This window comes from Globicephala melas, chromosome 2 (assembly GCF_963455315.2).
Source record: "Globicephala melas chromosome 2, mGloMel1.2, whole genome shotgun sequence".
Taxonomy (NCBI): Eukaryota; Metazoa; Chordata; class Mammalia; order Artiodactyla; family Delphinidae; genus Globicephala; species Globicephala melas.
The window spans coordinates 51,318,293-51,344,220 of record NC_083315.2 but is presented as its reverse complement, the minus strand read 5'-3'; the positions used below and the strand labels follow the sequence as shown (position 1 = coordinate 51,344,220).

Below are 25,928 nucleotides of genomic sequence, written 5' to 3'. Positions count from 1 at the left end.
TAAGATTGCTGCTCCATCACATGGTGCCTCCTGTAAGGGTACTCAGTACATTTGCTCCGTTTCTCTACCATAGATGCAGGGGAGAAACTTCCCTGAGGTCTTAGTATCTGGAATCATTATGTCACTTAACCCCGAACAGTGAGACACAGTCTTGTGACTTCTCTTGGTTGTCTGCCGGAAGGCTTACTACCCTGATTTTGCCCTCCCTGCTACAGGCACCACCTTCATGCCTTGCTCCAACTTTCCTACTTTTGTTTTTCTTTCTTAATTTTCTTGCTTATTCTTTTCATCCTGTGTGCATTTTGGTTAAGTTGTCTTAAATCCTTTCTGTAATAGGGAAGAATATAAATGTATACATTTAATTTCTGTTATCTATCAGTTCTGCAGGGGAAAACTATATTCTCCCTTCCTTCCTTGACTCCAAATTCTGAGGTGATTTGATCATATGAGTCTTTTCAAACTTACCACTGTAACTATCAGACCACATATGTAATAGTGATTTGGGGGGACTCACAGAAAATCTCCCGTTCTTATTTATAAAACTTACTGTAACTATTAAAGTTTAGAAAATGTGAAAGAAAGTACTCAATCTTACTCCAGTTTTCTTTTAGTTTTTCCATTGATTAGAGTAAAAAAAATTTTTATTACACAAGTAAAATTATCTGTTAAATATTTTTATTTCTTTGGATGCTTTTTAGTTTAAAGCTTTCTCCTGGATTAAAATTTTTTTTTTTTCCCTAACTCTATTTGTTGTAGAAAACATGAAGAAAAGTAAATCCCTTCTGATCCTCTATCCAAAAATAACCATAGTAAACACTTTGGTGTAGAGTTGTACTTTATTTTATTTTGTATGTGTACTTTTGTTCCCTTATTAATCCATATCACAAGTATTCTGTTGTCTGCTTTTAAAATTTACCTGTATATTATGAATGTGTACCCAGGACAACAGTCATGCTGTAGATGTGGTTTCGTACAGAAATGTATTTTATGTAGTTTTTCTTAAAATGACATGAATAGAAATGGAGACTGTTATTAAATCCTAACTCAGCAAAGGCATTCCTCAGCGAAGCTAATGTCCAGCTGCATGACTTAACTGTGATTTAACTTGATATAGGGTCAGTGTTTAGAAGCCTGGAGGAAAGGAAGGTTATTAGCTTGGGACTCTCAGATTTCAGTTGTTTTATCTGTGCTTTAGCAAGAGTTGGTTATCAGTCCATTGAAAAGTGAGCTTTCCGGCAGGGGCCCTTGCAAATGTTCTGTGGTTTCAATTAAGTGAGAGCTCTTTGCTCCTGGTTACAAACGTGTTGATGGCAAAGTTGACATTTGCTTATGAAAATTAAGGAAGCTGACCTGTTTCTGTCTCAGAAGGGGGGCCAGTTTGCTTCTTCAGTACCAGTTCCTTCATTTCTTTGAAATTATTGATGCCCTCCCCCTGCCTTCCCCAGGGTGGTGAATCATGATTTATGTTCCAGAACTCTTTATGGAGCTATTTAAGCTAAAGGGACCCTAAGTAAAAAGATCATAATTTGCCAAGATTGAAGGATTTACAAAAGCTCAATATTAAGAGATTTCCCTCAAATTACCAGTCATTTAAGAACAGAAAAGGGCAATGTGAGGTTTTTCCTTGGGTTACCTGAAAAGGAAAAGATAATAATCAGTGGAGTTACCTTAAAACTGCAGAGAGGCTTTTAAAGATGGTTTGAGGTTAGATTGTTTGTTTTTAAAATTAACTGGTTGCTCTTCCTGGACAAATTACACCATTTCAGGTTATAGTTCAAGTATTAATCACATCACTGATGGTTGTACTGCTAGTGCTTCCATTGCTATATTCTATCTGGGGTGGCACATAGGAAGCAGAGCCAGACAAAATGAATTTTGATCCTCAGTCTGATAATGGAAGATTCTGGTGTTTTAAGTGAGAACACTTTTAAAGTTTAAAGTCTTTTTAGACTTCTACCCTGACATTGTCTTGAGATTGATAGTATGATAGAACTCTGTTATATAGCTTGAGTGTCAGGTTTTTAGCCAGAAATAAGAGAAGCAGCATTTTTCACAATGCCTTCACTCTGGTGTGTAATCTTGAGACTGACTATTCCAAGTTCAGCCCACACTTTCCTGTCTCCCCCATTTTTCTTTCAGTACCTTATTTTATTTGCAAACTCTTGTATTCCCTAATAAGTCACACTTAGTAATGCTTACCTCATGCCAGGCTGCCTTCTAAGCTCTTTTAGATGTAATAATCCATTTAACCCTCACCACAACCCTATAAGGCAGGTACTATTATTATCCCCAGTTTACAGATAAGGAAAGTGAGTCACAGAGTAACTTGCCCAAAGTGAAGCCAGGATTTTCACCCCAATAGCCTGATTCCAGAGTCCACGCTCTTAACCATCACACACTGTATTATGTCTCAAGGGCAGGTTTTTCCTCTGAATGTAAGCGCTGTCTTACCGACCCTGTATTCCAAATAACCCCATGATGCTTTAGGATTTTAATGGCTTCTGGAGTTGACTTACTTTAGTACTACTTTGAATGTGGTCTGTATTATTTATTTATTTATTTTTTTACGGTGTGCGGGCCTCTCACTGCTGTGGCCTCTCCCGTTGCGGAGCACAGGCTCCGGACGCCCAGGCTCAGCGGCCATGGTGCACGGGCCAAGCCGCTCCGTGGCACATGGGATCCTCCCGGACCGGGGCCCGAACCCTTGTCCCCTGCATCGGCAGGCGGACTCCCAACCACTGCGCCACCAGGGAAGCCCGTGGTCTGTATTATTAATCACAGAACCAGTTGGGTAGAAGCTAAAGCTAAGTTGATTTTATTCACTACCCTTTTAAAATCAGTTGTGAGATACTACAGACTATTTTGTTTAAAATTATTTCAGAAGTACCATGAACTGTAGTATATTTCAACTCCAGCATGTCTGTGGATTTTACCTCTTAATAATTATATTCTGGTTGTATTTTGATTAAGTTGCTTTTTTTCTGCATGTAGGAATGTTAGTGTGCCTCACCTGGAAATTTCTCAAAGATAAGAGCCAGCTCGTTTCTTGCCCTTTTGCGTGCGCACGCTCATACATATGCACGGCATATTTAAGTCCCTTATTTCACACGAGTGAGCAGTATTTATTGAACTCTATTACTTGCCAAGGACTGAAATTATTTATGTTTTTGAAGAATTGTTCTGCCAAACAAAAATCATTTCTACATGAATGGAGAAATAAGGGGCTTCTTGACTTGGATGGGGGATCTTCTTGGTATAACTTCGTTATCACTGACTTGCCCAGACTGGGAAATTGTCTCCCTCCTGATGATGGTGCTATGTCAGAAGAGTGCATTTAAGTTATATTTTATGTAGGTTGGTGTTCATTCCCATTTTAAAATGGACTTTTCTCTTTGCAGGAGGGGTTGATTTCTCTTTAAATTAATTGCCTCGTTCCTACTATGTTTACATGCATTTTTTCAGGAGCAAATTCTTTGTGAAAATGAAGTACAGTACCTAGTATAGCATCTGTAGTCCCATCAGGTTTCATTTATGCCGAATTCTTAGTTAAGGGTTCTGTAAATGGTATAAGACCTGTAGGTCCATTTTAAATCCATAGGCATTAAGGGAAAAACATTACAACTACTATATTACATCCATTCTAAGATGCACTTTTTTTTTTCACATTTTAACATCTCTGAAGTGAGGATGCGTTTTACAGTTGCTCTCATCATGTGATTATGATTGGCTATACAGGCATACCTCGGAGATAACTGGAAGTTCCAGACTGCTGCAATAAAGCAAATATCCCAATAAAGCGAGTCATAATTTTTTTTTTGGCTTCCCAGTGTATATTAAAATTATGTTTATGCTTATCAGACTGGTCTGTTAAGGTGCAGTAGCATTATGTTTAAAAAGCAATGTACATATGTTAATTTTAAAATACTTTATTTCTAGGCCTTTCTCACTTTCTGAGATGGCCCACACTCTGTGGAGTGTGTTTTCTCTAAATAAATCCACTTCTTACCTATCACTTTGTCTCTCACTGAATTCTTTCTGCGATGAGATGTCAAGAACCTGAGCTTCATTAAGTCCTGAAACCAGGAAAAAGCTGAGAAGCAGCCCTGGGACCTGGGATTGCTCAGACCACCTTAAATCAGCCTCACTGCCCCAGCTATTCTGGAAATTCCTTTCTCCGTGGTAGTTGGCTGGGTGCAGCAGCCAATCTGGCTGTGGCGCTCCCACATGGGTCCGTGAGGTCACAATGAGCACTGGCCAATGGGGATCAAGGAACCAGCAACCAATGGCAGAAGGCACTAGTATCGGCTGGGCCAATGGGAAGGCAGTGAGGCACTCCCAGCTGGGTATGGAGAACGTGGCTCCCCCTCCCGAAGAGAAGCTGGGACCCTCGTGGTCGCCTGATCCTGGCGGGTTGTGGGGTTGGGGGGACTCCGGCTCGGTTAGTATCCAGAGAACAGGGAGAAGCGAGCCACCAAAAAAAACCCCAAAAAAACCCTTTATTTCTAAAAATGCTAACCATTATCTGAGCCTACAGAGCCAACCATCAGCCTCTTTTTGCAGTAGTACCATCAAGGATCGCCATAACAAACATAGTAGTAATGAAAAGTTTGAAATATTGTGACAGTTAAAATTGCGACAGAGACATGAAGTGAGCAAATGCTGTTGGAAAAATGGTGCCGATAGACTTGCTCCTGCAGTGGCTTCCTGCTGCTTTAAAGCATAAAGGCCCCCATCTCTGGAGGGCTGCTAGGCCTTGCAGTTTTCCCCCATCAAGACAGCCCCCCCCCCACACACTCTGGGTCTACTTCTTATCCTTGATGTTCACCCGCCTCAGGGAAGCATTCCCCGCTCCCTGTCTGGTTGGTGTCCTTTGTTTGCTCACCTTTCTTGGATAAGTGTATGACTGGCCTCGTGTCGACTCCACATCAGCTGCAGGGTCTGTGTTTTGCTCACCGCTGCATCCCCGTGGCCTAATGCATACTTGGCACTTGATGAGCATTCCAAGAAAATGTATTGAATGAACAATTTTTTAAAAAAAAATTTTTTGTTTTAGAGAGCGGAGGAGTTTGTAGGTAGGGAGTTGGTAATATCAGAGAATTAACCTGAATATCTAGACTTGGTGCCTTGGCAATTTGGTTTTCAGCCATAGCTAAAACATAGTTATCTGGGAAATATTTTAATACTTCATCATTCTTTTTCATTGGGATTCTTTTGAAAATGAGTTAGGACTTTGCAATACCGGTAGTGTGGGCTTCCGTTAAGGGGAAGCTTTTTATCATCCTTTTGAATGTACATTCAAAGTGATTCAACATGAATCAAGATATGGGAATTTATGGAAATGGGAAGCCTGGAATAAACTGTTCCCTCACTGATGTTTATTTTAATTCCAGAACATGGTCCAAGACAATTCCTGGGAAAGTCGAATTCTTCTCTAGTGAGGGTTCAGACACATCGATCCCAATTCCAATAGTGCCACTACGGGGAGTGGACGACTCCTACCCACCCCAGAAGAAGTCTTTTATGATGCTCAAGTACATGCATGACCACTACTTGGACAAGTATGAATGGTTTATGAGAGCAGACGATGATGTTTACATCAAAGGAGACCGTCTGGAGAATTTTCTGAGGAGTTTGAATAGTAGTGAACCCCTCTTTCTTGGGCAGACAGGACTGGGCACCACGGAAGAAATGGGGAAACTTGCTCTGGAACCTGGTGAGAACTTCTGCATGGGGGGCCCTGGTGTGATCATGAGCCGGGAAGTTCTCCGGAGAATGGTACCACACATCGGCAAGTGCCTCCGGGAAATGTACACAACCCACGAGGATGTTGAGGTGGGAAGGTGTGTCCGGAGGTTTGCAGGGGTGCAGTGCGTCTGGTCTTATGAGGTAAGAACAGAAGAAAATCTGTTGATTTTGTTACTAGGTCTGGACCAGTCATAGGAAACTATTAGTGATAATGTCCTCTTTAAGGCTTAAAAATTCATATTAAGTTATACATTTTTACTTTGGTTCTTTTAATTTGAATTCTCTCATTACTTTTTCTCTTGGTTTTTAGAACATACCTTATGTACTTTTGTCCTAAAATCTTAGTTAATAATGGCATTTGGGACCCAAAGAAAAGGATTAATACAGGTCACAGTGATACTTTCATGATTTTCCAGAAGATTTATCTAATCTGACTTCTGATTTTGCAGATGTGATTATAAGAGTGTCCCTTTTCTCCCAAAGGTCTGACTTCTCTCATCTGGTCACGTTGACCGACACAGTTTAGAAACTTAAATGTTTGAATTCATAAAATGAGTAATGATGTAAAACAGCCAATAGTATTTGGCTTTGCATATATATTAAACCTTGATTTTTTAACAGTTGTTATGATCTGTAAGTTTGCAATATAGTTGTTCCTTTCAGAATAGGCAGTTTCCAACATATTGATACATCGGTGCAATTTTTTGAAGGAAACCTACTTGGGGATGTTTTCTCTTTAATAGTTGTGGAGAATATGAGTTAGCTTTTGATTTCTCTTTGTTTTTATTGGCAGATGTGCACCTCTTGCCTACAGTTGCAGGATGTGATATTAGTCAGAATGGAAAAAATGATTTAGGTTGTGTTGTTTAGATTGATACACTACTGATAGTTGTGAGGAGCAAAGGGAATTGCTAGACCTTTGCCCAAGAAAAAGAAATGCATTTTCAGATGTAAAGTGTTAGCTTGTCTTCTGAGTTAATTTTCTAAAGTGCTTGTGTGAAGAAATGGTATTCTGGCCTGTACTTGCCTTTCTCCTAGACTTCTTTTTAAATGTCTCCTAATCACACTATTTCTTTAGTTTGAACTTTTAGGGAAGTGGACATTTTCGAGTATACAGGAAGTAGTCTTTGTATAGTTTCCAGTTATAAAAGAAACATTGTAAATCCCAAATGTGATCTGACTGAACACTCTAATCTCTTTGTGTACTTCCCCCGCCTCCCCATGCATGGGCCATTGCTCACTGGATCTAGGGGGGATTCTGTTTTCATGGATTTTTGCTGCTAGGAAAGCCGTTTGGAGATTTCGTGCAGTTTTAAGCACGATACAGCTGGCAGTATTCCTGCATTTTCCCCATCCTTAATTAAGTAGTTATAACCTTAACAAGTTTCATTATTCTTAAAATGTGTAATGCCTTGTGTATTTTGGAGTGCTTTATGCTGCCCCTGATCTCTGAGAAGCTAGCCTTCCTGCTAGAACTGCAGAGGATAGGTCTACCTTTGAGAGAGAATTTTAAAAAATCTCTTAGTGTTGTCATACTGTTAGATCTTACACGCTGATAGATAGACACCAACAGAGTCAGTACCTTGAGTTTATCAAGAGCTCTGACCTAACATTAGTGCCAAGATAGAGTGAGAAAGTATTGTCTTGGGGGTGTAGGGGTTGGGAGACAGTTTTGGGGCTATTTCCCTTTATTATGATGTAATCGCCAAAGTTTTCTAAGGCCTGAAGTGAGGGTGCTGGGAATCATCCTGTCTGTACACTTGGAACTGCCGGTTAGACTTGACGCATCTGGTAAATGACCTTATTAGCTAAAAGGATCTGGTGGGGGAGGAAGCTCCTTCCCTGGGTCACTCCCTGTCCTTGCCCAGGATCTCCTGAGTCAGCTTCAGATGCTGTCTACTGCTTTGCATTTCCCTAAATGCCTGATGACACATTTTTTTCTAGATACTGCTGGCTTGGTCTCCACAGGGCTTGTACCAGATGACTCTCCTTTTGTGGGAGAATATCTTCTCCCAGAGTGTGGCTTGCAAATGTGGTATTTTTATTATATGCAAATTGTGAGTTTAAGTGTAGTCTAGTTTATCATTCTTTTCCTGTGTGGTTTGTGTTTTTCATGTCTTAAGAAATTCTTCCCTTCCTTGGGTCACAGGAACTTTCTATACATTTTTCTATAAATATAGTTTTGCCTTTCACATGGAGTTCATCCATATCATTTTTAAGAATTCTGTTGGGACATTTACCATTTTATTAGACCTTTGATTTCTTTTCTGTTTCCTTTTTTATTCTAACAGAAAATGCTTAAGAGGTTCTAACCTAAGTCGTCATTAGGATTTATCATTGTGTTCACCACTCAGGCAAGATTAATACCCTCATGTGGATGAGGAACTTTTATTAAACTTTCTGTAAATCTAGTTTCTCCATTAAGGCTCACATTATGAGAAATTATTGAGGTGGAATCTTATGTTAAAGACAATTATGTTAAGCTTTGGGTCTTGGAAGGTACTTTTTTAGCTCTATTATAAACCTAGCCAGAAAGTGTAATTTTTTTTTTGCAAGTCCCAGATAATGTCTTGGGATTACACTTACATAATTAAAGTGGCTCCTCAGGAGCAACTGTCATAATCAAAATCCAGATTCATTTCTAAGCTTGTTTTGACTATTTACTTTTTTTTTTTTTTGGCCGCACCACACATCATGTGGGATCCTAGTTCCTCGACCAAGGATTAAACCTATGCCCCCTGCATTTGAAGCACAGTCTTAACCACTGGACCACCAGGGAAGTCCCTGTTCTGACTATTATTGGTGGCTAATTATTAATACATGACTTTAAAAACTTTATTTGGAAATCATTTTAATTTCACAGGAACATTACAGAAAAAAAAAGTGCAAGGAACATCCATATACCTATACCCAGAGTAACCTGTTATCGTTTTACTCCATTTGTGCTATCATTTGCTTGACTGCCCCTCCACCCTCTTCCAGTACAGAGACATAGACTTACCCAACCACCATTTATGGGTAGCTTTCTTTGTGGCCCTTTACTTTAAATAATGTCAATGTATTTTGAGTACAAATAGAGAAATTCTCTTATACCACTACAGTACAGCTTAAGTAAATTTAACATAATGTTGTCTGTAGACTCAGTAAAGTCCTGGTAACAGCTCTTCCTTCTCCATTACAGGCTCCAGCCTGGGGTCTTGCATTTGATTGTCATGTCTCTTTAATCTAGGATGTTTGCACAGCCTCTTTCTTTGTCTTTTATGACCTTGGCATTTTTGTTAAGTGACTTTAAAAATTTCATTTTCATAATGAAAAAATGTGACTGCAATATGGTAACCCATTAGGCGGTTTTTAGTAATGCTTTTCAAGGCTTATTAAAATCTACTGTGAGGACCCAGCAGCAGAGAGAGTGTGGACCTTGAGACTGTTAATGCTGGTGGAAAAGAGGTAGAAGGAGCTGGCAGGCCTGACTCCCCCTTGTCACATGGGGTCAGCATCACTAACTCAAGTTATACCAGTTTTTTTCTTTTTTTGATGAACATTATTGAACAATTTGACACAGTAATTTATTTTATTTAGGCAAATCTATGAAATATTATACTACTCTTTTAATAGGAGGGGACAAAAAGAAAGTTGACCTAAGTAATCTATTCATTTTATTTTTCATTTCTTACTGAAGTATATATATATATCATACCTTTGGAAAAGTGCACAGATCATAAATAAGTATAGAGCTCAGTGGATTTTCACAAACTGGACATAGCTATGTAACCAGCATCCAGATCTTGCTTTTATTATTTTAACTCAATGTTTGACTAGATAGAAAATGATCATTACTAATGAAAGTTAGCAACAAGCATAGATAGATTTGGCAACTTAAAAAAAAGTTTATCTTTTTAATAGCTAATGCTGTCATATGGTTCAGAATTCGAAAGTGCAAAGGGTTTACTAGGATAAGTCCTGCCACCTCTATCTCCAGCCACTGGGTTCCCCTCATGAGTCAGCCACCATAGTGCACCTTTACAGATACAACCTACGTGTATATAAGCAATTAAGTTTGTATATCTTCCCCCTTTTATATGAATGTTAGCATGTTTTACATACTATGCACATCTTGCTGGTTTTCACTTACATGTCTTGGAAGATTTTCCTTTTGGTACATAAAGAGCTTCATCTTTTTTTAATGGATATTCAGGCTATTTCCAGTTCTATTCAGCAGTGTTTCTAACCAGTCATTTATCCTAATGTTTCCCAGTCTTTTTTACATCATGGCACACATGTTAAGGCAACTGCCTCGAGAGGGCTTCTGCTACCCCATCCCCTAACCACTCTACCCGCCCTCTGCAGACCCAAAGGGATTGTTATTTGGCACATCTAGAACTGTTTGGGATACACCAGTACACCAAGCCACACCAGTTGTGATGTCTGAGTTAACCAGTTAATATTTATTAAGGGATCATTAATGACCCAAGTACTGCCCTCCGAACTGGTAGGAAATTGCAAAAGAAGAATGAAAGATGAATGGCCTTTTTCTCCCTCAAAGACTTTAGTCTAGTTGAGGAGACAAAAACATATATGTTCATGAAATAGTTGAAAAAAAACTTAAAAGTGTAAAACCTTGTGATGCTGATTTTAAATATAAAATAGAAGGGTAAGATCTATGATGTTCTTTTTTTAAAAAATTAATTTATTTTTTAGCTGCATTGGGTCTTTTTTGTGCACACGGGCTTTCTCTAGTTGTGGGGGCTACTCTTTGTTGCTGTGCGCGGGCTTCTCATTGCAGTGGTTTCTCTTGTTGCAGAGCATGGGCTCTAAGGTGCACGGGCTTCAGTAGTTGTGGTGCGTGGGCTCAGTAGTTGTGGCTCACAGGCTCTAGAGAACAGGCTCAGTAGTTGTGGTGCACAGGCTTAGTTGCTCCGCGGCATGTGGGATCTTCCCCTGCACTGGCAGGCGGATTCCTAACCACTGCGCCACCAGGGATGTCCCCATGATGTTCTTTTTATAGGAAGGCATATCACCAAGGGGAATTGGAGTTTAGAGCAAAATATGTGAAAAGAGAAGTTCTTCTTTATTAGTCTGACTGGCTTTTAAAGGAGTATTGAACATCCTTACATCAGAAGCCTGAGATTTTTTTCTTTAATCATAGAAGAAATAATGTTTCTTAACTGCTAGTTGTCTTAGACCTGCTTTGTGTTATAGAGGTGCCTTCCTCATTCCTATAGGCTGCCCATTAACTTACGTGGCCAAGAACCAGGCAGGCCTCTAAATGGCTAGAATAGATGCTCAAATACTGAGCACTAATGCAGCCTGTTTCTTGGAGGCAGAGCCCTTCATGGTCTTATACTGAGCCTTATTCTTTTGTTCTGGCAGTTTGGTGGTTCAATTTCCAAGCCCCTGATAGATTAGAAGGGCAAATTAGCACCCCCAAAAGGGGGATATTATGTAAGGACTGTGTCAGCAGTGAGTGGGAAAGACATGAAGGGAAGTGAAAAATAAGAGAAAGTAAGGCGGCTGTGAAAAGCACAGCAGTCTAAGACCAATCACTGTGTTATTGATTTCTATCTAATTTCGTTCCATATGGTTGGAGAACATACTTTGTATTATTTCCAATTTTTAAAAATTTATTGAGGGCTTCCCTGGTGGCGCAGTGGTTGGGAGTCCGCCCGCCGATGCAAGGGACACGAGTTCGTATCCCGGTCCGGGAGGATCCCACGTGCCGCGGAGCGGCTGGGCCTGTGAGCCATGGCCGCTGAGCCTGCGCGTCTGGAGCCTGTGCTCCGCGGCGGGAGAGCGAGAGGCCCGCGTACCGCGGGGAAAAAAAAAAAAAATTTATTGAGTCTTTTTTATGGAATCACATATGGTGATTCACATATGGAGAATGTTCCATATGTACTAGAGAAGAGTGTGTATTGTGCTCTTGTTGTGTGGACTGTTGTCTAAGTCTAGTTGATTTTTATGTTGATCAAGTCTTATCTTTCCTTGTTTGTCTGGCTAGTTCTATCCATTATTAAAAATTGGATATTGAAATCTCCAATATTGTTGAATTCTCTATTTTTCCCTTTTATTATGTCTGGTTTTGCTTTATATATTTTGGGGCTCTGTTGTTAGGTGCATATATGCTTATAACTGTTAGATCTTCCTGATGGATGACTCCTTTTATCATTATAAAATTTCTTCTTTCATCTTTAGTAACAATTTTTGTCTTAAAGTCAATTTTGCCTGATATTAGTACAACCACTCCAGTTCTCTTTTGGTTACTGTTTGCATGGCATATCTTTTTCCATCCTTTCACTTTCAGCCTATTTGTGTCTTTGAATCTAAAGTGTGTCTCTTGTAGAAAGCATATAGTTGGATCACTTTTTAATCCATTCTGCCAGTTCTGCCTTTTAATTGGAATGTTTAATCTATTTACATTTAATATTACTGATAGGATAGGATTTATGTCTCTCATTTTGCTATGTGTTTTCTATGTCATGTCTTTTTTGTTCCTCCATGCTGCTTTCTTTTGTGTTAAGTACATATTTTCTATACATTTTCACTCTCTTGTCATTTCTTTTACTTTATTTTTTGTTATTTTCTTAGAGGTCACCCTGAGTATTACAATTAACATTAACTGATAACAACCTAGTTCAAATTAATACCAACTTAATAACAATAGTATACAAAATCTTTGCTCCTGTATAGCTAATTCTCCCCTCAGTCCTTAATGCTGTTATTGTCATACAGATTATATCTTTCTACATTGTATGCCCATCAACGTAGATTTATAATTAGTGATTTATAATTATATTTATATAATTTTTAAAAGACAACTTTATGAAGTTGTCTTTTAAACCAGATTAGAGAAAAAAAGACTTATCAATACAGATTTTAAAAATACATTTATATTGTCTTTTGTATTTACCTGTGTAGTTACCCTTATTGGACTTTTTATTCCTGTGTATTTGAGTTACTGCCTAGTGTCTTTTCATTTTAGTTTGAAAGACTTCAGTATTTCTCATGTGGCAGGTTTGCTAGTGACAAATTCTTTCACTTTTTGTTTGTCTGGGAATGTCCTAATTTCTTCTTCACTTTTGAAGGATGCTTCTGTTGATACAGAATTCTTGGTTGACAGTCTTTCTCAACATTTTGAATGGAGGCTTTCTGGTATCCATGGTTTCTGTTGAGAAGTCAGTTGTTAATCTTACTGAGGATCCTTCCTATGTCATAAGTCGCTTTGAGATTCCCTCTGGCTTTCAGGAGTTTGATTATTTGTCTGGGTGTGGCTCTTTATGAGTTTACCATACTTGGAGTTTATTGAGTTTCTTGGGTGTGTGAATTGTTTTTCATCAAATTTGGGACGTTTTCAGCCATTATTTCTTCCAGTAATCTTTCTGCCCCTTTCTCTTTCCTACTCTTCTCTGGGACTGCCATTATGCATATGCTCAGGCTCTGTTTATTTTTCTTTATTCTTTTTTCTTTCTACTCCTCAGATCGGATAATCTCAGTTGATTTACCTTCAAGTTTGCTGATTCCTTCTTTTACCTGTTCAAATCTGTTGTGAATTTTTCATTCCAGTTGTTATACTTTCCAACTACAGAATTTCTGTTTGACTCTTTTTTATAATTTCTCTCTCTTTATTGGCTGCCTTTTCCCCCTTTTTTTGAGCAATACTTCCTTGTTTCTTTGCATGTCTCATAATTTCTAGTTGGAAATTGGACCTTTTAAATAATATAAACCACTTTGGAAATCAGATTCTGCCCTCTCTCCATGGTTTGATGATGTTGCTGTTGTTTGTTTAGTGACTTTTTAGAACTTATTCTGTAAGGTCTGTATTCTTTTCGTGTTTTTGGCCACTAAAATCTCTGCTTGGTTTGCTTAGTGGTCAGCTACTGATTGCATGGAGATTTCCTTAGGCACTGGAACGAATAAGTTTTCCAGTTTTCCAGTCTTTGCTCAGGGGTTCTGTGTATCTGTTCATGTTTGCCTTCAACACTCACCTGACAGTTTTCAACTCTTCCTTAGCTGCTTCCTGCTTGTGCAGAACCTCAAGGTCAACCAGAGATGAGTGCTTAGGGCCTTCTCAGGTCTTCCCTGGGCATGCACACAGACCCATGCATGTGCATGGCCTTCTGGATTCCCAGGAATACGTTAAAGCTTTTCAAAGCCCCTTATGGACATCTCATACCCCAGCTTTTCTCTTTAAGCTTTTTGGTTAGCCTGTTTTGTCCTGTTAGCCACTTGCTCAGGCAGCATGATGTTCAACAATTACCTGTGATTGTTTTTAACAAATATCTCCCCCCTTCCCTACCAAGAGGCTGTTTGCAATGGGAGGACTGTGGGTCAGGTCAAATAAAGACAGCCTTGCAAGTGAGGTCTTTTAGGGAACCACTAGACAGGTCAGATAATGACAGTTCTCTGGGACTGGGGTTTTGAAGGATCACCAGCCCCATTCTGCTCCCTTCCATGGCTGCCAGATTGCTGGTTTCCACCGTGACTGTGGACTGTTGATTTTCAAACTTACCACATTGCTAGGGATCTGGGAATGGAAATAGGGCAAGTTAAAATGTCACAAAACTCACTGTTCTTACCAAAATTTCGCTGTTATTCTTGCATAAATGCTTCCTGGATTACCTTTGACTAATATCCAGAGTCCTGAAAAGGTTGCCTGAAACAATTTTTGCCCATGATGTCTTTGCTTTTGTAAAGGAGAGAAGTTTTGGAGTTCTTTACTCTACCACTTTCATTGATGTCACCTAAGACCATTCATTATGGGGCCTTAGCTTCACAGCTTAAATTTTGCTTGTTCACAATCAGATAAATCACTGAGTAGCCTCTTACCCTCACTGAAGAAGTCAGGAAATTGTATCCTAAAAATTAGAAAGACTTGCAACCCATCAGTTACAGTATTCACACACATTCATTTTTCAGATTAAGTTTGAACGTCTTCTATGACCAAGAGACTGTTCTTGATGGAGGCAGCAATGCAGAAGGCGAAGGCCCTGCTCTCTTCCGTTCTAGTGGGCTGCGCCAGGTGTAGACAGAGAGACGATGAGGGCCAGCTTGTGTATGGCGTGTTTAAGATGCAGCAAGGGGACCGCTGTTGCCCGAATGGCGTAAGCAAGAGGAAAGAGGTGAAGGATGAGGTGAGGTTTCCCCCTCAAGTGCTGGGGGAAACAAGGTAGTGAGTGTTGAGGACATTCTTTAGGGCACAAGAGGCCTAGGTTTGAATCACAATTGATTTGGCTTCATTCTTCGCCAGGTGCATGATCTCAGACAGCAGGTTACCTGCCTTCACTGGACCTTAATTTCCTTTAAAAATGGTATAAGAAATTGTCTACCATGTAAGATAGTTTCAAGGATTAATTGAGATGATGCATATTATCATAGGTAGTGCTTTGGCACAGAGGGAAGGCTCGGGAAATGCTATTGGGGGATATCCTCAAGTGTCTGAAAAATTTAGCCTTTCAGAACTCATTCCCTGAGCACTTTGCATAGATTTTGACCTATATCAACAAATACTTGAATATGATTTGTATTAACAGTGTGGTCTTGGAATCTCTGTTTGCTTTTACAGTTCTGAGAAGACTATTCTGACAGAACAAATCAAAGTTTACCTGAAATGGAGAAATCAGTTGCTTTGGATCTGTAATTATTTTAGTGGCAAGACAAAACCTTCCATAGGTACATAAACACCTCTGAAACGGTTTCACTGTTTAATATATCAGTCTTGTGGTTGTGAGGTGTGGATCTAAAGGCAGATAGATACGTCTTCATTATGTTCAAGTTTGGTAGGAATATCTTAAAGATATTCTAGGCTTTATATATTAACCACCTTTCTTACTGGAAGCTCATAATGAGGCATATTTAACTTATGTTTAGTTGACAGAAAAGGGCTCTTAGCCACATTATCAGAAGATGGGATCCATATATCTTTATCTTAAAATATAGCAGAAGAACATTTCCTGTATAGTTGAGAAGATTGAGATCACAGATGTCATCACCCCAATTCTGTAATAAACCGACAATCTACCTTCTAAGTCGTATCTAAGTATTCAAAGTGCTGTACAAGCCATTTTGAGATAACAGGAATAAAATGAGCTCTAAAACTTACTATCACTATGTGAAAATGGACTAATCTATATGAAAAATACCTCACTACCTAATAATAGTAAACCAACAATAAACCAGGGCAAAATAATATAAGCTATACAGGAAAGTGTGGAGGACCTGTGGAACAGTTAGAGTGGGGCAGGATGAATTGGGGGTCAGTGTGGAGGAGGCTTGTGTTGTCTGGGTCACCCACTTCTCTAAAGGTTGCTGGGTTTCTAGACTGTTATGAACAATCAGGATGGTGTCCTGTCACATTTGTATGAGGTCTTAGGATGGCAACAGCAAAGCTTTTTAAAGTTTTTAATTCCAGTATTATCTTTTCAAACTGATGAGACTTTCTGGTCTCCAAAAAGTGACAAGTGAGGAACAAAGGCAAGAATGAGCCTGATGTCAGAGGTGAAGCCGCTAAGGTTTAAGACTATGTTGTAAATCAGTCTTTCTAAAACTTGAGTGATGTGGGACCTTTTTTCAGTGGGAAAATTCTGGATCTGTGCATGTTTATGTTCATATGTGTGTCTGTGTGTCTGCGCGCACACACGTGAGTCTGTGTGCATGTGTGTGTGTGCATGTGTGTGTGTTATGTGTGTGTGCTTCAAGCAGTAGCATTGCGTGTAGTTCTTATATCAGGTTGCTCTTTCTTAAAAGAGAAGCCATCTACAAGAGAATCACTTGAGGTGTTTGTTACAAAGCACATTTCCAGGCCCAAACCCAGAAGCAGCCTCTTGCTGGTGTGGCCTAATGATCTGCACTGTTTACAGGCTTCTCTGGTGATTCTTCTCCTTGCTCATGTTTAAGAACCATCAGTGCCATTTATTTACCCTTAAAACATTTCTCATGATCCATGTTTTGGAAATAAGTAGAGACCACAGTTGTTTTAGTTAATTGGCATCATCACATTTAGCCCCTGTCCTGTGCAGAGCTTCATCCTGGGTAGTGGAGAACACAGAAAAGGAGTTTAGACCTTTGTCTTACTGGTAAGGAACTTAGAGTCCAGTTGGTAGGGAAGCCAAACTTGGCACAGAGTATCCCCTCATCATTTATGTTTGGCAGGCTAATGCTTTATGTATATTTTTCCCTTCTTCCCCTCTCTAAGCCATGTTAATTGCAATTTGTGTAGCCAGATAAAAGTCAATGATGATGAGTGCTGGTCAGCAGTAAATCCTGAGTAAGGAAAGGGAAGGAAGCTGTATTAGATACAATGATGAAAACAGAACTGTTGGCCAGAGATTAAACTGACAAACACTTTAAAGCTAAAAGTAAATGATATTTTAAAATATCATTTTTTTGTCTATGCAGTTGATGATTTCACAAATGTCTGTTTATGTGTTCTGGTTACAAATCTTAAGCCTCAGCTTTCTTTTTTCTTCTTTTTTTTTTTTTTTCTATTTTAAGGCGCAGCTTTTGTTAGTTTCCATGAACCATAACTTGAGATTTGTTTATCAGACAAATTTCAGTTTGAAAAAAAGTAGTTGCAAAGTATTTATTAATCACTGTGGTGGTTTTAACAGTCACAAATTATATGATAATCTTCCCTCCTGGTGGTGGAGCTTAATTTCCCCCCCCTTGAATGTGGGCTGGACTTGGTGACTCATTTTTAAATGAATGGAGTAGGGGAATGGGAAAAAGAGTAACTTTATAGTAGAAAAACCTGGCAGGCACCAGGAATGGGATGGGATGAGAAGGCCTTAGTCCTCCCCAAAAGCCATACCTCCAGTCTAGTCAGGAGAAACCATCAGACAGACCAAGTTGAGGGACATACTGTAAAATACCTGTAAAAATATCTTCAAAAGTGCCATGGTCGTAAAAAGCAAGGAAAGACTGAAGAACTGTCCCAAAATGGCAGGGACCAAGGAGACATGATAACTGAATGCAGTATGGGGTCCTGGGTTGGAAGGGAAAGGAAGGAAGGTCTTGGAAGACCTTTTCTCTTCCACATTGGTGGAAAAATGAATGAAATCTGAATAAGGCCTGTAGTTTAGTTAATAGGGTTGTATTAATGTTACTTTCTTCGTTTTGATATGTGTTGCATAGTTACATAGGATGCTAACATTAGAGGAAGCAGGGTGAAGAGATGGGAACTCTCTCTACTGCTTTTACAACTCTGCTGTAATTCTGAAATTATTTCAAAATTAAAAGCAGTTTGAACCCAGACATGATCTAATTGGACACAGAAGTGAGGTTGCCGTCTCTGCCACTGTATCACATTGACTGCTCAGTGCCCTGGGGAACAGGGTGAAGCCATAGAAGACTAGATCTTCTGTGAGTCTAAGTGGATATCGTGCAGGATGTGATTTTTAGCTTATTGACTTCTAGGAAATCCAAGACAGAAAGGCCTTTGTTTGAGAGGGCTGCAGACTTTTAACCCTCATAAAGAGCTTATCATTTGAGCAAGCTTATAATGTACCGTGTTATTACTGTAAGAAATTTGTAATGATACCATTACAGCAAAAATTTTCCCTGGCTAAAAAGAATCTTTCAGCATTCACTCAGCAATTTAATGCTAGCACCCTTGCTAACATCATCATGGTTAACCCTGTAGTGTTCTGTTTCTGTGTTTTCGCTTTGTGAACCCTTGCAGGGATAAATCAGTACAGAGTTATTTTCTTTGATGTCTGGCATTTATTTTCAAAGAATTTTTCTTCTGAAAAATACTGTAGGTACTTTTCCTTTCTTATATGTTAACATCTGTGCATTTCTCTTCAACAGGAACACTCATTTAAAGACATGAGGCTATTTTTATTTACAACGATGTGGTTTATTTAAGGCAGAAAGATGAGTCCATTCTTAATTCTTTTTTACCACGGAAGGAACACTTGTTTGCTTTTTAGGTTTTTATAAATTGATTCTGTAATAATTTAGAATTCTGGTTGTTTTATTAGGGTCAGGTAGGTATGAGATCACAGATGATGCAAGCATACTTAAATTTTTCTTAATGGTTAATTCATTGAAAAACGTATCTACATGCCTTCTATGTGGCAGGCCCTGTTCTAGACGCTGGGGATGCAGCAATGAGTACAGCAAAGCATGCTGTCGTGACACATTTACTTCTCTATGGGGACATCAGAGAATAAGGAGACAGATGTATACTGTCAGGTCTTGTTAAGCCCTCTGAGGAAATACAAGCACGATAAGGGGATAGAGTGATGGAGGGGCAGGAGAATGCTAGTCCATCTGAGAACGTAAGAAGCGAACCTTGTTATATCCAGGAAGGGTCATCTTCAGTAGAAGGAATGGGGCGTGCAAAAGAATGAGTCATGCAAAGCCCTGAGGCAGAGAATGTGTGCGTGATTAGGACAAGGGGGCCAGGTGGCTGGAGCGCATGAGTGAGAGGGGCCAGATCCTCTAAGGCCTGTCCATGTTTAGGGCTCTGGGTTCCATACTGAGTGATCTGGGAAGGCACTGAGGGGTGGGGGCAGAGGAGTGCAGGGAGTTAATGTTTTGAAAGAACTCCTGGTTTGTGGGCAGCACGAGTGGGAGCAGGGAGATTGGTGAGCAGGCATGTCTGGCAACCCAGAGAAGAGGGAAGGTTAGCTTGGCCCAGGGTGGTAGCAGTAGGAGTGGAGAGAAGTGGTTAGATTGTGGATGAATTTTTGAAGGTAGTGCTGATGGGACTTGCTGAGGGATGAGATGTGGGGAGAGAGAAAAGTTGCCTGAGCAGGTGGAGGGATAGAGTTAAGGTGATGGCAAAGACTGGAGAAGTTCAAGCTAGAAATACAAATATGAGTCATTTGCATCTAGACATTATTTAAAGCCAGAGGACAAATGACATCTCCTAGGGAGTTAGTGGAGATAGAAGAGCCCTAGGGCTGAGCCCTGGGGTTGCCAGGGGTTAGCAGTCAGAGATGGAGAGGATCCAGCAAAGGAGACTGAGCAGGGGAGGCCAGTGAAATAAGAGGAAAATCTTACCTTTGATTGATGTTTGCTTAGTTTGAACCTGCAATGTTTGAACACCCACCATTTAGGTACTTGTTATAGCTGGCTTGAAAGGTAGTGATGTGGGAGGTTTTTATCAAAAGTGAACATTGTCTTCTTTAAAAAGAGCACTTCCTGATATGGGAGGTGTGCTGGCATAACGATGAGGAACTTTTTTATCAGCTGGTGACTGATGTGCGGGAATACTACTTGAAACTAGTAAACCTCAGGGGCAGCCTGAGAACCAGTGGATCACAGATGGCTGGCTGGTGGTCAACACCCGGACAGAAGCCAGAGCATTGTTTGCTTGGAGTAGTAAGCTCTGGGGCTTGTGTCCCTATATTACAGAGGTTTTATTTATCATGAAATTTGACATTCACTTACATTGATTTTAAAACTGCATGGTTTTGCTTATTTTTAAAAAGATAACCCACTCCATAGTATTGCATGCATCATCAGGGAATCGCTGCACAGCCTTTGCTAATGGATAGAGAAATCAATTAGGGGCTCAGCCTTTCCGTTATAAGTTTTGGCTAATAAAACTTCCTAATCGGTGGAAAGCTGGCTGATCACCAAGTGATCTAAGTGGTAATAGTTATGGTAGATCAGTAATGTTTCCTAGTGGGCACTTAACTTAGAAGGCAGAAATCACTATTAATTTCAGGAGAGAGTTTTAATTGAACATTGATTTAGTTAAGCCACTGTAATAAATAATTTGGTTTTGGAGGGGAGTGAGGTTTAAAGGATATTTTATGCTTTAAACTCTGGTCTCCAAGACTGTTTCCTCGTCTGTGAAACAGGGTTAGTTAACTCATCCAGGGTCATACAGATGGTAAAGTGCTTGATTCAGAATTTGAATCTAGGCAGTCTAACTGCAGATCCTGCATTTCTAACTCTGATGGAATTACGTTTTCTTTTTCTGTATAATGCACTGCACTCTTACCTTTTTATTGTAAGTATTGCCAGTATTCGTTTGAAAAGAACCAATAAAGTTCAGTTGTCAGGTGTCTTAGACAAGGGGAAACTTTTTGTGGTTCTTACATTTCTTTATTTGGCAGGATATTTTTAGTATACTCATGTAATACTAAAACAGTGTTTAATGGATAGCAGTTAGACCTCAGAGTACTCTGTTACTTTTCTTTGAGACTCTTGCCAAGCCATTGTAAATGGTTTAAAGCAGTGGTGTAATGGGTTTAAAGTGGCGGACCTCAACCTAAGAACAAACTAAAGAGGAGTTTGATTTCCAATCCCCAGATTTATTCTTAGGAAATTTTCAATGTAAAAGCAGCAGAGCGAACATTCCTGGATCAGTTCCTTGAGAAATCTTTAAGCTAGTCCTAAGATTTCTCAAAAGTCTCTTTAAAGATGCTGGTCAGGATCTTCCAAAACAAGTCCTCTGAATTCTGTGGCCTTGATGAAGGTGTTTATTAACTGTAAGTTGAATTTTAGAAAGTTTAAAAGATGGCAGTATTTCACATTTGCAGTTGAATTTGTATGGTATTCTGTGGTCATCCCTATAGAAAGAAAAAAGATGACAGATCCTTGGTAAGAAATCTTCTGCTATAAAAAATTCTCTGCTATAATTTTGTAGAAGAATCCATTAGATTAGCATCCTGATTTACAATATGTATAGTAGGCCACCCAAAGGCATCAAGTCCCAATCCCTCAAATTGGTAAATATTACCTTATTTGGAAAAAGGGTCTTTGTAGATATATTTAAGCTAAGGATTTTGAGATAAGGAGATTACCCTGGATTATCCAGGTGGGTCCTAAATGCCATCACAAGTGTTTTTATAGGAAAGAAGCAAAGGGAAATAACACAGACACATAGAGAAGACAGGCAGAGATTGGAACCGTGTGGCCAGGAGCCCAGAATTCCAAAAGCCACCAGAAGCCAGAAGAGGTAAGGGCAGAGTCTTCCCCAGAGGGTGCACAGCCCTGCTAAATTTGGACTTCGAGCCTCCAGAACTGTTCTTGTTGTGTTAAGCTACCCAGTCTGTGGTCATTTGTTACAGCAGCCTGGGAGACCAATACAGTGTGTTGCCCAGAAATGCTGCCCCTGGAGAGGGCAGGACAAAGGCTCCACAGTCCCATCACGTGACTGTGTGGCCAAGGAGAAGCACTCTCTTTCTCTAATGTGGGTGTGATGAAACCTTTCTCACAGGTGTGTTGTGGTAAGTACTTGCACACAGTAATGGCCACTCATATTGCTTGGTTTTTGTAAAGCAGAGATTTTCAAAAATGTGGTCCCCAGACCAGCAGCCTGAGCATCACCTGGTTCTCAAGTCCCACCCACTTCCTGTATCAGAAATCAGAGCCACTGTGCAAACTTTAGTGTGTATCAGAGTCACCTGAGGGGCTATTTTAAACTGCTGAACCCTATCCCCTGACCTGAATCAGAAGGCCTAGCTAGGGTGTGGCCGGAGAATTCACATTTCTAACAAGTTTCCAGGTGATTCTGATGCTGCTGGTCCAGGGACCACACTTTGACAACCACTGGTGTAAGGTTTGGTGTTGAGTAGAAAGATTTTTGTTGGTTTGTTTCATTTTGTTTTAAAATAAGTTTTTGACTTTAGGACAGTTTTGGATTTACAGGAATATTACAGAGAAAATGCCATACTTTATTCAGATGTCCTAGTTTTTTACTTATTGTCTTTTTTCTATCGTCATCTCTCTTTATGCTCCTCTGCTCTGTGGCAGTTTCTCAAGCCTTCCTTTTTGATCTTGACAGTTTTGAGTCAGGTATTTTGAAAATGCCCCTCTATTAGAATATATCTGATGTTTTTCTCATGATTAGGCTGAAGTTAGAGTTTTGCTTTTTTGTTTTTATTTTTAAATTAATTTATTTTATATTTTATTTTTGGCTGCATTGGGTCTTCGTTGCTGTGTGCGGGGTTTCTCTAGTTGTGGCGAGCGGGGGCTACTCTTTGTTGTGGTGTGCGGACTTCTCATTGCAGTGGCTTCTCTTGTTGCGGAGCACGGGCTCTAGGCACGTGGACTTCAGTAGTTGTGGCACATGGGCTCAGTAGTTGTGGTTTGTGGGCTCTAGAGTGGAGGCTGAGTAGTTGTGGCACACGGGCTTAGTTGTTTTGCGGCATGTGGGATCTTCAAAGACCAGGGCTCGAACATGTATCCCCTGCATTGGCAGTCGGATTCTTAACCACTGAGTCACCAGGGAAGTCCTGGAGTTAAGAGTTTTTTAAAAGAAGACCATGGAGGTAAAGTGCCATTCTCATCACATATCATCACATGATTTATCACGCTTGATGTTGACCTTGATCACCTGGCTGACAAGAGTGTTAGGTTTTTCCACTGTAAAAATTCTTTTCTCCCATTTCCACACTGTGCTCTTTGGAAGGAAGTCAGTAAGCACAGCCCCATTCTTAAGGAGTGAGGGGTTATGCTCCCCCCGCCTTGAGCTTGGAGTATCTACATATATTATTTAGAATTCTGCACAGATTTGTCTCTTCTCTCCCATTTATTTATTCAATTATTTTTTTTATCCCCTAAGGACTCATGGATATTTATATTTTGGGTTATATACTACTTGATTTGGTTGCTAAAATTGTTTCAGGTTTGGCCATTGGGAGTTCTTTCAGTTGGATTCCCTGCCTATCTCCCAAGTACTTTCTTACTTTCTGGCACTAGAAGATGCTGCAGGCTCGTCTTGTAAATTTTCTGTCCCAGGCTTAGAATCAACCATTTCTTCAGGGAGTCTAGGCTCCTTCTATTGGGGAATGGTGTCAGAAACCAAGATCTGGATGCTGGGTGTGCTTGTTGCTCTTGGGGTATCATTTGCTCCTAGGCCCTCCCTTCATACTGACAGAGCAAGGACATCTATGTGTATATACTGACCCATAAGTCTATAAATATTTCTGTAAGTAACCACCTGTATCTATATTAAACTAAACATGAGTTGATACTGATGTCTCCAGCTGGAATCAGTACCACATGGATCACTCTAGCCTCCTCCCTCTGCTTAACTGTAACCTTCCCACTACAGCAGTGAGAAACCTGGCTCTCACCATCCACCATCCCTTTGCTTAATTGCTCAGTTCCCTCCCCTGACCTCTTAAATGACTTTAAATGCTGTAAAGTGCCACGGGTTTTGACAGATACGTAGTGTCATGTATCCATCATTACAGTATCATATTATCATATAGAGTAATTTCCCTGCCCTCAAAAATCCCTGTGCTTCACCTGTCCAATGCTCCTCCCTCCCTCCCTGCACCCTCTAAGCCCTTGGCAACCACTGATCTTTTTACCAACTGTATAGTTTTACTTTTTCCAGAATGTCATGTAATTGGAATCATATACTTTTGTGTAGCTTTTTCACACTGGCTTCTTCACTTAGGAGTATGTATTTAAGGTTCATCCATGTCTTTTTGTGGCTTGATAGCTCATTTCTTTTTATTTTTTTTATTTTTTCATTTCTTTTTATTGCTGAGTAATATTTCATTGTCTGGATGTACCATAGTTAATCTAGCCATCTATTGAAGGACGTTTTGATTGCTTTTAGTTTGGACGATTATGAACAAAGTGGCTGTAAAACTTTTGTGTGCATGACTTTGTGTAGACATAAGTTCTAAAATCAGTTGGGTAAATATCTAGAAGTGTGACTGCTGGATTCTATGGTAAGAATATGTTTAGCTTTCTAAGAAACTGCCAAACTGTCTTCCAAAGTGGCTGGCCCATTTTTCATTCTCACCAACAATGAAGGAGAGTTCCTGTTGCTCTCTTCCTCTCCAGCAGTTGGTATTGTCAGTGATTTGGATTTTAGGTGTGTCACAATGTCTCACCATTGTTTCAGAAGAAATTTTTAGTAACCTATTTATGGATTAGTCCAGGCTGATGTGCTTTTGTTTGGTACTGTATTTCTGTTTCTAATTTGGGCAAGTAGCTCGTTCCATTTTTGTACTTTTATAATATTAAGGTTGGACAGGTTTATGCATGACTATAATGAGGATATGGAAAATTGTTGAATTGATCTCTGAGGTTGGGTTTGATTTCCCCCGCCTTTTTTCACTGTTCATGTGCCTTAGGCATTTAGAATATTAATACAGAGCACTTAACCTTAATGGTAATGGGCAAAAGTTTTTAGAACAAGTTTGAGCAACTTACAGAAGATAATCACATTCCATGTTTCATACCTGGGTAACTGTTAATAAGGTGAGAGCGATTTTGAAGAGACATACAGGAGTTGTTCATTATTTGTTCATTCAGCAGTAATCATTAAATGCCAACCAAGAGATAGTGGTGCTGTATGACTGGCAGGGGTTCTGAGGGGAGTAAATATGTGCCCATCCTTGTTGTTGTGGAATTTTTCTAATGGTAGAGACAGATGATACATAAACTTCTGTGATTCATTCAATACTCAGCAAAATTGACACTTTAAAATATTTGTGTGTTTGCTGTGTTCCTGGCACTCAGTGAGGCACAGTTACCCCTGTGATATCTGGAGGCCCTGTCCTCTGGAGTATGCATCTTTGCGAGGGCACTATTTGATTAACTGCAATGATGGTGCCACTATGCAGACAGTACAGAGAGAGAGCTGTGTGCATGTGGGGCAGGCATACCTGATGGGGCTCTGGGAGAGGTGTCTAAAGAGTGAGTACAAGTTCCCCAGATTTAGGTGGGGAGGGGGTGAGGTGAGCCGTGTAACCAATTGGAAGGTGGCCAGGTTGAGGGTAGTCAGGTGATAGAGCCAGGGAATGTACATGAATCAACTCTCTTTTTGATGTTTTCCCCCAACGGAGATGGTTTTTATGCTTCACATCCCATTCCCTTCACCTCAAAGGCAAATAAAGTACGAGTGATATAACTGAATGCACGTCTTGTAGAGACTGGATTTTTTTAGATGATATTTTTGCTGTCTGATAGAAACAGTACAGACTGATACAAGGATCATCCTTCATTTTAGCCAGGCGGAGGTTTAAAGATGAGTAAGACAGAACCCTGCTTTCAAGGAGCCTGTGGTCCCGCAGGGGAGAGATCATATAATCACACATCTCAGTGGGGAGTGCTGACAGAGCTAGGAATGGGGTGTTCTAGGAAACAGAGAGTGACTGTTCGGGTTGGAGGTGTTGGGTGGCAGGGAGAAGTTCACATGGACAGAACTGTTACCCAGTCACAAGGGTGGGGCACCCTGTCAAGGGGAGCAGTAAGTATGAAGTCACAGG

General features: G+C 40.0%; 1 protein-coding gene across 1 annotated transcript in view; it reads left to right on the top strand.

Annotated features, from left to right (window-relative positions):
* CHSY1 (chondroitin sulfate synthase 1) overlaps window positions 1-25,928 on the top strand; it is a 75,071-nt gene that overhangs the window by 8,702 nt on the left and 40,441 nt on the right. Inside the window, exon 2 of the mRNA XM_030873099.2 lies at window positions 5,391-5,886. Coding sequence (XP_030728959.1) covers window positions 5,391-5,886 — 496 coding nt within the window. The remainder of the gene's footprint in view (window positions 1-5,390; window positions 5,887-25,928) is intronic.